General features: G+C 58.8%; 1 protein-coding gene across 1 annotated transcript; it reads left to right on the forward strand.

Moving 5' to 3' along the window:
• Nucleotides 1-4: 4 nt before the first annotated feature.
• On the forward strand, nt 5-10,784 carry LOC103782471 (cadherin EGF LAG seven-pass G-type receptor 3-like; the record flags this gene model as incomplete). Its single annotated transcript, XM_008950244.1, has 2 exons — nt 5-2,456; nt 10,152-10,784. Coding segments are annotated over 2 exons (3,085 nt in total), but the record flags the coding sequence as incomplete, so codon positions are not given.
• Nucleotides 10,785-11,800: the final 1,016 nt, after the last annotated feature.

An 11,800-nucleotide genomic window follows, 5' to 3' on the forward strand; every position in this document is an offset into this window, starting at 1 on the left:
CGACCACGACCCCGTCTTTGAGCAGGGCGAGTACCGCGAGACCATCCGGGAGAACGTGGAGGAGGGGTACCCCATCCTTCAGCTGCGGGCCACCGACGTCGACTCGCCGCCCAACGCCAACATCCGCTACCGCTTCGTCAACGAGCGGGCTGCCCACGCCGTCTTCGAGATCGACCCCCGCTCCGGCCTCATCACCACCAGCGGGCCGGTGGACAGGGAGAAGATGGAGAGGTACTCCTTGGTGGTGGAGGCCAACGACCAGGGAAGGGAGCCGGGGCCCCGCTCTGCCATGGTCAAGGTCTACATCACGGTCCTTGACGAGAACGACAACACCCCTCAGTTCAGCGAGAAGCGCTACATCGTCCAGGTGAGGGAGGACATACGGCCCCACACCGAGATCCTGCGCGTGACCGCCACGGACCTGGACAAGGACAACAATGCGCTGGTCCACTACAACATCATCAGTGGGAACAGCCGGGGCCAGTTCTCCATAGACAGTGTCACTGGGGAGATACAGGTGGTGGCCCCGCTGGATTTTGAGGTGGAGCGAGAGTATGCCCTGAGGATCCGGGCTCAGGATGCGGGGCGCCCTCCCCTCTCAAACAACACTGGCATGGCCAGCATCCAGGTGGTGGATATCAATGACCATGCCCCCATCTTTGTCAGTACCCCTTTCCAAATCTCAGTCCTGGAGAACGCTCCCCTCGGCCACTCTGTCATCCACATCCAGGCCGTGGACGCGGACTACGGCGAGAACTCGCGCCTGGAGTACAAACTGACTGGGGTCTCAGCTGACACACCCTTTGTGGTAAACAGTGCCACGGGGTGGATCACGGTCAGCGGGCCCTTGGACCGGGAGTCAGTTGAGCACTATTTTTTTGGGGTAGAGGCTCGGGACCATGGCTCTCCGTCTTTATCTGCCTCTGCCAGTGTCACCATTACTGTGATGGATGTCAATGACAACCGCCCCGAGTTCACCCAGAAGGAGTATTTCATCCGCCTGAATGAGGATGCAGCTGTGGGGACCAGCGTCCTCAGCGTCACAGCAGTCGACCGGGATGTGAACAGTGCCATCACCTACCAGATCACGGGAGGCAACACGCGGAACCGCTTCTCCATCAGCACGCAAGGCGGGACGGGGCTCATCACTCTGTCTCTACCGCTGGACTACAAGCAGGAGAGGCGCTACGTGCTCACCGTGACGGCCTCTGATCGCACTCTGCGTGACAATTGCCACGTTCACATCAACATCACCGATGCCAACACACACCGGCCCGTGTTCCAGAGTGCCCACTACTCTGTAAGTATCAACGAGGACCGGCCTGTAGGCAGCACCGTGGTGGTGATCAGCGCCACAGATGATGATATGGGGGAAAACGCCCGCATCACGTACTACCTAGAAGACAACGTCCCTCAGTTTCGCATCGATCCAGACTCCGGGGCCATCACTCTACAGGCAGAACTGGACTATGAAGACCAGGTCACGTATACATTGGCTATTACTGCTAAGGACAATGGGATCCCACAGAAAGCAGACACCACGTATGTTGAAATTATGGTGAATGATGTTAATGACAACGCCCCCCAGTTCGTCAGCCCTCATTACCAGGGCATGATCTCTGAGGATGCACCTCCCTTCACCAGTGTGCTCCAGATCTCTGCCACTGACCGGGATGCCCACACCAACGGGCGTGTGCAGTACACGTTCCAGAATGGGGAGGATGGAGATGGAGACTTCACCATAGAGCCCACCTCGGGGATCATTCGCACTGTCCGCAGGCTGGATCGGGAGAACGTTCCTGTCTACGAGCTGACTGCCTACGCCGTGGACAGGGGCATCCCTCCTCAGCGAACTCCTGTCCATATTCAGGTTACCATCCAGGATGTGAATGACAATGCTCCTGTCTTTCCCGCTGAAGAGTTTGAGGTTTTGGTAAAGGAGAACAGCATAGTAGGCTCTGTCGTGGCCCAAATCACGGCTGTTGACCCAGATGAGGGACCCAATGCTCAGATCATGTATCAAATTGTGGAAGGCAACATCCCAGAGATATTCCAGATGGACATTTTCTCTGGGGAGCTCACAGCCTTGATAGACCTGGATTACGAGACAAAACCTGAGTATGTGATTGTAGTGCAGGCCACCTCTGCCCCTCTGGTCAGCAGAGCCATGGTCCACATCAGGCTCATTGACCAGAATGACAACAGCCCCGTTCTCAAGAACTTCCAGATCCTGTTCAATAACTACGTGTCCAATAAATCCAACACCTTCCCCTCAGGGGTCATAGGGAAGGTCCCAGCTTATGACCCAGATGTGTCTGACCGCCTCTTCTACAACTTTGAGCGGGGAAACGAACTGCACTTGTTGATTGTAAATCAATCGAGCGGGGAGTTGAGGCTGAGCCGTAAACTGGACAACAACCGTCCGCTCGTGGCCTCCATGCTGGTGACTGTTACAGGTAGGGTGTGAAAATCATTAAACCTTCAGTGCAGTACCTTTGGGGGGGCTCTGCATGGTCCCTGTCGGGGAGCCCGATCAGCATCAAGGAGGGTGGGTTGGGGACTGGCAACAGGATGTGGATTAGGAGTCCCATCCAACCAGGGAACGACACTGGAGGGGCTGGGGAGCGGGGTGTGCTGTGGGGGAGCGCTCTGTCAGCGGGCCGAGGCCAGGGGTGGGCTGCAAGAACAAAGCATCGTTACTCGGCTGCGAGGGTCGCTTGTAGCTGCGAGTGAGGCACCTTTGGAGGTGCCATCACCAGCAAGGCTGCGATGTGTGCTGTAGGGTGCTGGCCAGGCAAGCAGTCGGTTCCCAGGGTGGCCAGGCTGCTGGCCCAGGGGCTGGCACGCCTCCTCGCTCCCAAGTCCAGGTGGCTCTTCTGCCAAGACCAAGCACTACCCTGGCTGTGCCTGCAAGGGTGGGATTGAATTCGATGTGCAGGGACCCCTCTTACAAATCCCTGTCTGCTGGTAGCAAATGGTTCCATCCAGACTCCGGCTGTGGCAGGGGTCCCATCCAGCCTCCGGCTGTGGCAGCTGCCGACACCTGCGCTTTGTGCTGTGGCTTCTAAAACCTGGTGCCACCTTCCTGCAGCCAACTTAGCGTTGCAGGGGACAGCTGTGACAAACCTCAGAGCGCGGCGCTTAAAATTCTCACATCGTATGTGTTGCTGGAGTATCCAAATGTAGCTGCTGGGGTGGCTCTGGGGAGTGTTGGGGTCCCCTCTGGCTGAGATGAAGGTAGGGCAAAGGTGGATGTTGAAGCTTGTCTGTGAGGAAGTCGGGTTTGGACCTGGAGCTCCCTCCTGCCTGAGCTTTGCCTTCACCATCAGCCTTTCTTTGCTTCCGGATGCGTGATCTGAAATGGAGGCATCCGTCCATTGCTGAACCAAGGAACGGCTCTGGGGGAGGGAGGGCAGGAGCCCTCTTTGGAGGGGCCAAGCACCAAACTACTGAGGGTGCTTGGGGAGCTGTTCAGTAAATCGTGTTGCTCCCCTGGCCCTTGGCTACCAGCTACTCTCCCTTTCTACCTCTCTCTGTCTGACTTATTCAGCAAGAGGAAGATTTATTTCAAAAGAGGGAGCGAGGGCTTTCAGAGGAGGCCTGTTCAGGGCAATCCTGCGTGGCCAGCACCAGCCTGTCGTGGACTGGGGCTCTTTGGGGGTTAATTGTGACCACAGGGCTGGCTGAGAGCGGGTGCAGGTGCATGCATGCCGGTGGCTGGAGATGGGGGGGTGGTATTGACCTTTCCAGCTTCTGCCCGAGCGTGTTTATGCAAGCCCTGCCTCCTTGCACACTTAACCCTGCACAAAGACAGAAGACAATCACGTCCCGAAGTCCTGCGTTGAGCTGCCTCCCGGCGAGGGGGCCCTTGCCATTAGAGTGTCGTCATCTTCCAGCAGGAAGGGAGACGGGGAGGAGGGAAGGGGAGGGGGTGGTATTGACCTTTCCAGCTTCTGCCCGAGCGTGTTTATGCAAGCCCTGCCTCCTTGCACACTTAACCCTGCACAAAGACAGAAGACAATCACGTCCCGAAGTCCTGCGTTGAGCTGCCTCCCGGCGAGGGGGCCCTTGCCATTAGAGTGTCGTCATCTTCCAGCAGGAAGGGAGACGGGGAGGAGGGAAGGGGACGAGCCCAGCCGGGGAGGGAAGCGAGACACTGGAAAATGGGCCTTTTGTTGGCTTTGATATTGGCTGTGGAGGTGGAGGGCTGGTTCGGTTTTTCCATCTTCATTGTTGGAAGCCCCCCGCCCAGCTGGCAGCCCCGGCCCCACGCTGTTGCTGTGTGCAGGGGGAGGGCAGGCGGGTGGGTTTGCAGAGCCGGCGGCCAGGACCTTCAGACCTGGCTGCATTGTTTGCCCAGGTGCAGCGTGGTGCCAGAGCAGCTTCCTCCTGATGGAAGGCAACAATAGCACCTACGTGGGTGGCGCGAGGGTCAGCGTCTGAGGAGGGAGCGGCTTCCCTGCCTGCATGTGAGCTTTAATGCTCCTTAGAGGGGGGCTGGATCCGCTCTATGACCAGGCAAGGGGCCCTTTGCCTGGCTGCGAGCTGTGTGTGTTCTCAGTTCACCCCCTTGAAGGAGGTGGGGAAGACTTGGGCTGTCACAGACCAGTGCCTTTCCAGGATGACTGGCAGCCTCAAAACTGACCCCAGCTGATCCCAGATGTGATCATACCTATAAACTAAGGCTGCTATAAACTGCTCTTGCCTGCTGAGGATACAGGACAGTGACGTGGAGGGGCTGTGTCCATGGCCAGCAGCACAGTGTGATAGGGAGCATGTTAGGAGACTGACATCATGTCGACTTTAAACCATTGTGGACTGCTTTCACTAGGCCAGGCTGCTGGGCTGGTGGCAAGGGTGGAAGCTCAGCCACACTTGGCTGTGGTTGCTGTGTTGGCCCTGTTCCCCTTGAGCTCTTTGTACACAGCTCCCCTCAGCCTGCACCCCAGGAGCTTGTTCTAGTGAGGGCACCCATTTTTCCAAGGTATCTCACCTAAACCTGGGAAGACCCTCCTGGGGCACTTTTTTCCTTACTCCAATGTCTGAACACATCCACGCTGTCTTTTCAAGCTGGGGGAGGGTCCCAGGGCTGTCCTGGCCTTTCACAACTTGCAACAATGTCTTATCTCTCAAGGAGCCCACTTTGAAGAGCTTCCTCTGCTGTTTGGGCCATCACAGCTGGAGGTGGTGACCATGAAATAGGAGTGGGAGACTTAAGGATTCCTGTGTCTGCTCAGTGTTGCAGCCAGAGTGGTGGCTTTTGCTCTCAGACACTGGCTCTACCACTCAGAAGAGGACAGCTGGTGATGTACTGGGACCTATTTCCAAGCTCCTGGTCCCCCCAAGTGAGGGACAGGGGTGCATCCCCTCCTGGGTCAGAGGCTGTTTGAGGTCAGCTGCCTTCTTCCTGATCCCTGGAGCTCACTGGGAGCCTGAAAGCTGAAATGTTTGCAGTAGAAGGGGAAGTTCTGCCAGTGACTCTGAGGCTCTTGGGGTGGGAGTGTTGGCTGGAGCCCATGCCTTGTGCTGCACGGTGGGTTGGGCTGCTCCCCAGGGATCTGGAGAGCCTCAGGCAGCACGGGCGCACAGGGTTCCTCTGGCAGACCCAGGAGACCATTGGGCAGCAGTCAGCAGCCCAGCTCCCCCCAAGAGGTTTCCAGCACAGGCCTGGAGCTCCATTCCCAGTCTGACACTGCAACCCCCCAGGCGGAGGCTGCTGCCTATCCCACTCTGTGGCTGGAGTTCTTCCTTCTGTGGCTTTACTGCTTTTGAAGCTGGTAATTGTCAGTCTTGGAAGTGCAAACTCGATGACCTGGCGCTGCCCAGCATGGGGTTAGAGTCCCTCATGCCCCTTTTCCCCCATCCTTTCCCTGTAGGCAAGTTTCCAGGGCTCCTCGATCTGCTGCATGAATATTCACCAGGCACCAGCTCTCCAACCCCTGGATTTAATCAGAAAGGCTGAGCATACGTGATTAAAATGCCTCCCAGGGGGGTCAGTGCCTCCAGCCAGCTTTGGGCTTTCTTTCAGCCGCTCTTTTTTTTCTCACCCATTTGCAGCAGGTCATTCTCTTGACCATCTGCTTCCCCTTGTGGGGGGAGGCAGCCCTGGGTGTGATGTTGTGGTGGGACAGCATGTTCCGAGGGAGCTCGCAGAGGAGAGCAGCAGGGCCAGGCTGGCTCCATGTTGCTGCGAGGAACCAGGGCAGGGGCACTTGGGCAATCCTGCGGACTGGGCAACGCCAAGGGCGTCGGGCACCCTGCAGCCCACCTTCTTCCCTGGCCACAGCTGCCTCGCTCCTGGGAGGCGTTGCTGGTCTCTGGCCCACCCCAGGACTCAGCATCACATCAGCCAAGGCCTAATAACAGCCATAAATCAGGCAGATGTCTGCCTGGCTACTGCCGGGCACCGAGCAGCCCCTGGGGAGAGTGAGAGCCTTCCCTGCGCCTGGCGGCTGCTTCCGGGTGAACCAAGAGCCGGAGAGAGGAGAGCGGGAGGCAGCTGGGATGGAACTGGGCTCACGCTCACCTTGGCCAGAGAGGCAGACTGCAAGGGGACACGGAGGGAGAGGAGAGGGAGCAGGCACACCCACAGCACAGCTTCCCACCAAGAAAGGAGCTGGTGTCAAGGTGGTGGCATCCAGGTGGTTCCTCACGGAGGGATGCCAGGCTGCTGGGGGCTTGGGGAGCATCTTATGCCAAGTGTGGCTGAGCCAGGCTTGTAGGTTTTCCCCTCACTTCTGCCTCTCCAGGGCTGAGTAATCTTGAAACCCATGAGCCTCTTGCAGAGAAAAAGTGCCTCAAGGAGACACAGGTAACGATGCCAATTCCTTGCACTGAGCCCAGTCCCTGTCATGTCCAGCCAGGTGCTGGATGGACCTTTTTGGTAGCCTCTGTTCATGCTGCCCTCCGTGTCAGAGCTGGCACGGTGTCATGCAGAGGGGTGGTTTCTCACCTTGCTTCCATATGGGGCGGGAGCAGTTTGATTTCAGGGAGAAGCAACCCCTGTTTCCTCTGGAGATTAGCTCCTGAGTGGGTGTTCTGGCACCACTGCTCCCCCAGCCCAGCACGAGCCTTATCTCCAGAGCACCAGCCCCAGCGCCCAGGCTGGCGCTTGCGCTGGAATTTGCAGGGTCGCCAGAAATCTTTCACCTTCTGAAGAGTAGAAGAGAGAGAGAGAGGGAAAAGGGAGATGTTTCAATCTTTAAATCCTCCTTCGCTGCAGACTTCAAACAGGGCTGAGGGAAATCAAAAGGCTTTGCAGCGCAGCAGCCGCGGGAAGGCAGGAACAGTAAAGGCAGCTGTGCACGTGAGGCTGGGAGCTGGGACGTGGGTGGGGGACGAGGGGTGGCGTTTATACCCCTGGTCCTTGCCGGGGCTGGGGCTGGCCAGAGTGCTGGGACGCCTGCTGCCTTTTGTGCTACCATGCGCCGGGTTGCAGGAGATGAAGTAGTGCCGGGCCGGGTCTGGCCAGGTTTCACAGGGCCTCGGCACGGGCTGGCCAGGGCTGCCCGGTGGCAATGGTCTGGTCTGCTCATCTGCCCGGTAGCAGTGCTCGCTTGGGCAGGCACCCGGGTTCTGCCCCGGTGCGGGAGACGTGCAGTGCAGTTAGTGCCGCCCGGAAGGGCAGGCAGGGCAGGCGTGGCGGCACAGGGCTGAGGACAGGGTCACCTGGGAGATTGTGGGTCCCCCTTGCCCTGAACAGCACAGAGCAGCGTCGCACCCACGCCGAGCGGGGGGCAGAGGCTGCAGAGTGTGAGCGAACAAGCAGCTCTCCTGGGTTCACAGCAGTAATGTGCTGGGGTCTCTCTGGGGCCACCGCGGGTTAGACCAGAGCGTGGCACCTCGTGCGGGGCTCCTCGAATGGGGTGGTCAGGCCGGTGTGCTTGGTCATAGCCCATGTGGCTGGCCTCGGGCTGTGGGCAGCCAGGGATGCTGAGGCTCGTCCTTCAGCTTTTGGGCTCTGACACGAAGGGGCAGAGGGAGCCCAGCCCACCTCTGGACGGCTGGTTTGCCCATCCCACTGTGTGCTGGGGGACAGGTGAGGCAGAGGAGGGGCTGCCTTCAGTGGTACTCAGGGCATCTTTGATTTAGCTGCTCTTCCCCTGAAGTGAGATCCATCCTCCTGCCTACCTTTTCACAAGCTCATCTCCAATGTCAGTTTAAATTTGGCCCAGAGTGTTGAACCTGATGTTGATACTCAGGAGAGGATGCATGAAGTTGTCACTGCAGAGCTGACTTACCTGCCAGGGGAAAGGGAAGCGTCGCAGCAAACTCCTTTCCCATCTTTGGGGTGGCCTTGCCTGCAGCGAGGCACAGGCAGCAGAGCCCAGGGTTCCCAGGGAAGGGGGTGGCTTGCATATGCCATTCATTGATCACATGCAAGAGATGTTGCAGCCAGGCTTGGTACACAGGGATAGTCCTGGGAGTTACCATCAAGGTGTGCTGATGTAAATGTTGATGTATGATGATGGAGAGCCAGGTTTCCAAGGAAACATGGGAGTTTGAGGCTCTCAGAGGCCAAGAGGTGGGAGATGGGAACAGCAGGTGACAGCCGTGTGCTGCCAATAATGGAGGAGCACTGATCTTGGGGTGCTGGTGATGGGCTGGAAGACAGATTGACGCATTTCACCAGGAGTAGTGAGGTTCTTAATGAGCCTCATCAAGCAATTCTGGGGCCACAGAGGTTGCTGCAGTCCTTGCTTTGCCATGCTGAAGGCTGGTTGTGCCTGCTGGAGCCTGTGCTGGGGGCAGGGTGCCTAGAAAGAGGGGGACTGGCAGAGAGGAGGTGTCCTGGAGCAGCAGGGAGGCTTCTCCCCTAGGGTGCCCTGTCCAAAGCTGCTAGCAAAGGTGCCTGGGGTGGCCTAAGTGAGAGGGTCTTTGGCAGGCTGCTTTGTGGGATACCTCCTGGAAAAGCCACTGACAGGGGTCATGTGGAAAGGAGAGTTAACAGCTGAAAAATTAAACCACTGCCCAAACTTTTGCCTGGGCAGAGAGAGGGAAGAGCGACAGCCGCAGCAAAGGGCCAGGCAGCTTCCATTTGGGCAGTGCAAAGTGGCAAGGCTGGGGAAAGGGCTGGTATAGTTGTGGTCTGAAGGGACTGGTGGGAGTTTTATCTGAGCAAGGTTTGGGGCTTGCTGCCTGGCAGGTCCTCAGCTGGGGTAGTTAAAATCTGTCTCACTGAAGTCTCTGCATGTGCTTGTAGCAGGGTTTTCTGGAGGAATCAGGAACATGGTCACATCTGTCTATCTGTCCAGCTCCCATCTTGGCCAGTGTTTCCTAATTTGCAGCAGGTTATGCCCCTCCAAGGTAGTAGGGTCTGTTGGGTTTCTGGGATCTGGGTGGGTGGGGTGAGGCAGGGCCCCCAAATGACATAGCTGCTGGGGTGGGTGCTGCTGTCTGGGCTGGTGTTGCGCCGCCTGTGCCCCTGCAGCCTGAGCTGCTGCACCGGAGCATCCCTGGCGTGGGATGAGATGCTGCTGGTGGCCGAGGTCCTGGGGGAGAGCAGGCAGGCACGCTCCTCTGCTCATGCCCAGGACATCGCTCCTGGGGTGCAGGGTCCCGAGAGGAATGAGTTTGCTTCCAAGGAAAATAAAGATTAAAGAGAATTAAACAAACCAGAGATGGGCCAGGGAAGGAAGACATGCAGAGCAGATGGTGAGAAGGGGGAAGGCAGAGAGACAAGCACAGAAGCCTGGGAGACCCTGGAGGAGAGAGGAAGGAAATGGCAGGAGGAGAGCGCAGGGAAAGGCAGTGTGGGGGAGGCAGACAGGGCGCAGCAGGGAAGCAGCACCCTGGGCCCTGGCATCGGCTCCTGTGTTTGCCCAGCCTCCTGCTGGGGCTTCCTTCTGCCCGATTCTCACAAGCATCTTTGTTCCCAGGAGCTCAGTTTGCTGCCGAGATCCAGGACAGGGAGGAAACCTCAGAGTTGTCTCAGTGCAGTGCCTGAGAGGAGGGAGAAGGGGCACCCACACCAGCTGCTCCCCTTCCAGCCCAGGTGGCACCCTGCTAGCCCCTGGGGCTGGGACTCCAAGCTTCCTTGGCCAAGGACTTGGGCCTTTTGCGGGGCGCAGGGCTCTGCTCCAGGGTGGGAGAAGGGAGACCCTCTGAGCAGCAGGCAAAGACTTCCAGCATGTCCCTGTTCCCTCCCGCAGACGGGATCCACAGCGTGACAGCCCAGTGCGTCCTGCGGGTGATCATCATCACGGAGGACATGCTGGCCAACAGCATCACGGTGCGCCTGGAGAACATGTGGCAGGAGCGCTTCCTCTCCCCGCTGCTGTCCACCTTCCTGGAAGGGGTGGCCACCGTGCTTGCGACTCCCAAGGAGGACGTCTTCATCTTCAACATCCAGAACGACACGGACGTGGGTGGCACGGTGCTCAACGTCAGCTTCTCGGCCCTGGCGCCGCGGGGCGGGCGCTACTTCAGCTCGGAGGAGCTGCAGGAGCAGCTGTACATGAAGCGCATGGCGCTGACGGGGGCCTCCATGCTGGAGGTGCTGCCCTTCGACGACAACGTCTGCCTGCGGGAGCCCTGCCAGAACTACATGAAGTGCATCTCTGTCCTCAAGTTCGACAGCTCGGCCCCCTTCATCGCCTCCCCCTCCACCCTCTTTCGGCCCATCCACCCCATCGCCGGCCTGCGGTGCCGCTGCCCGCAGGGCTTCACGGGGGACTACTGCGAAACGGAGATCAACCTCTGCTACTCCAACCCCTGCCTGAACGGTGGGATCTGCACCCGCAAGGAAGGGGGCTACACGTGCGTTTGCCGCCAGCACTTCAGCGGTGAGCGCCGCGGGGGGACGGGTGCGCGGGTCCCTTGGCGTCGCTGGCGCCACGGCAGGGTGCTCTTCTCTGCAGGGCAACGGGTGTCGGAGCTCTTGTTTGCCCACAGACGTCCAGCTCTGCTCCTGACTCTGTGTTTCCATGGCACTGGATCTGCAGGGCTGAGGTTGCCATAGAAATCTGTCTTGTAGGGAGGCGGCACAGAGAGCTCTTGGGGACCGTGGCCACCACCTCCCAGCCTTTTCACCAAGCGGGAGGACCAAGCTGGACTGTGCCAGCCTGGAGCCAGGCTCCTTAGCCCTGCCCCCTGCCAGTGGGGTGATGGGCTCTGGGACCATCAGAGGTTCTGTTTTCAGCCTGTGCCAGTCTTCATCTGATCTGGCAGAGGTGTGGAGCCCACACTGGCCCCATATGCAGTGGGTGAGCTGCTGCCCACCCAGAACAGAAGGGAAGGCTGGGCCTAGCGTCCCCACCAGGCAGGATCTGATTCAGGCAGATCTGGTCCTAGCTATGGGGGCAATTCCTGGGCCGGACAGTATTTTGTTGCCACAGGTCTCCAACAGGCTTCAGGCTCTGGAGATCCATGCCTGGCCACTGGCAACCTGGGGGTGAAGGAGGGTGGCCTGTGGCTACTGAGGGGGGAGTTCCTGCCTTCCCATCCTTGCTGAGAGGGAGCATGGCAGCAGATGGCTGCCTGGGAGCCACTCTCCTCTGTCAGTGGCTCCTGGTGAGATAAGCAGAGTCAGTGGTAATTAACCCCCAGCATTTGAAGCGTGAACAGCCATTAGCAGAAGGGTTAATGAGCTCATTTCCCTGTCACTTCATGCTGTCTCCTCATCCTCCTTGCATGCCACAGAGTAAGTAAGGGGAGCAGGACCTGGGGCATAGGACTGCAGCTGAGTGGGTAGAGGGGGCTGCCAGGCCAGGACACCTGCACCGTGCTGCTGAGCTGCCGTGGGGCATCCTCACTACTGATGCCAGTAAGGTGCAAGGGTATCTGGTGTCCCTCATCTGGC

The sequence above is a fragment of the Merops nubicus genome, unplaced genomic scaffold (genome assembly GCF_000691845.1).
Source record: "Merops nubicus isolate BGI_N331 unplaced genomic scaffold, ASM69184v1 scaffold38120, whole genome shotgun sequence".
Lineage (NCBI taxonomy): Eukaryota > Metazoa > Chordata > Aves > Coraciiformes > Meropidae > Merops > Merops nubicus.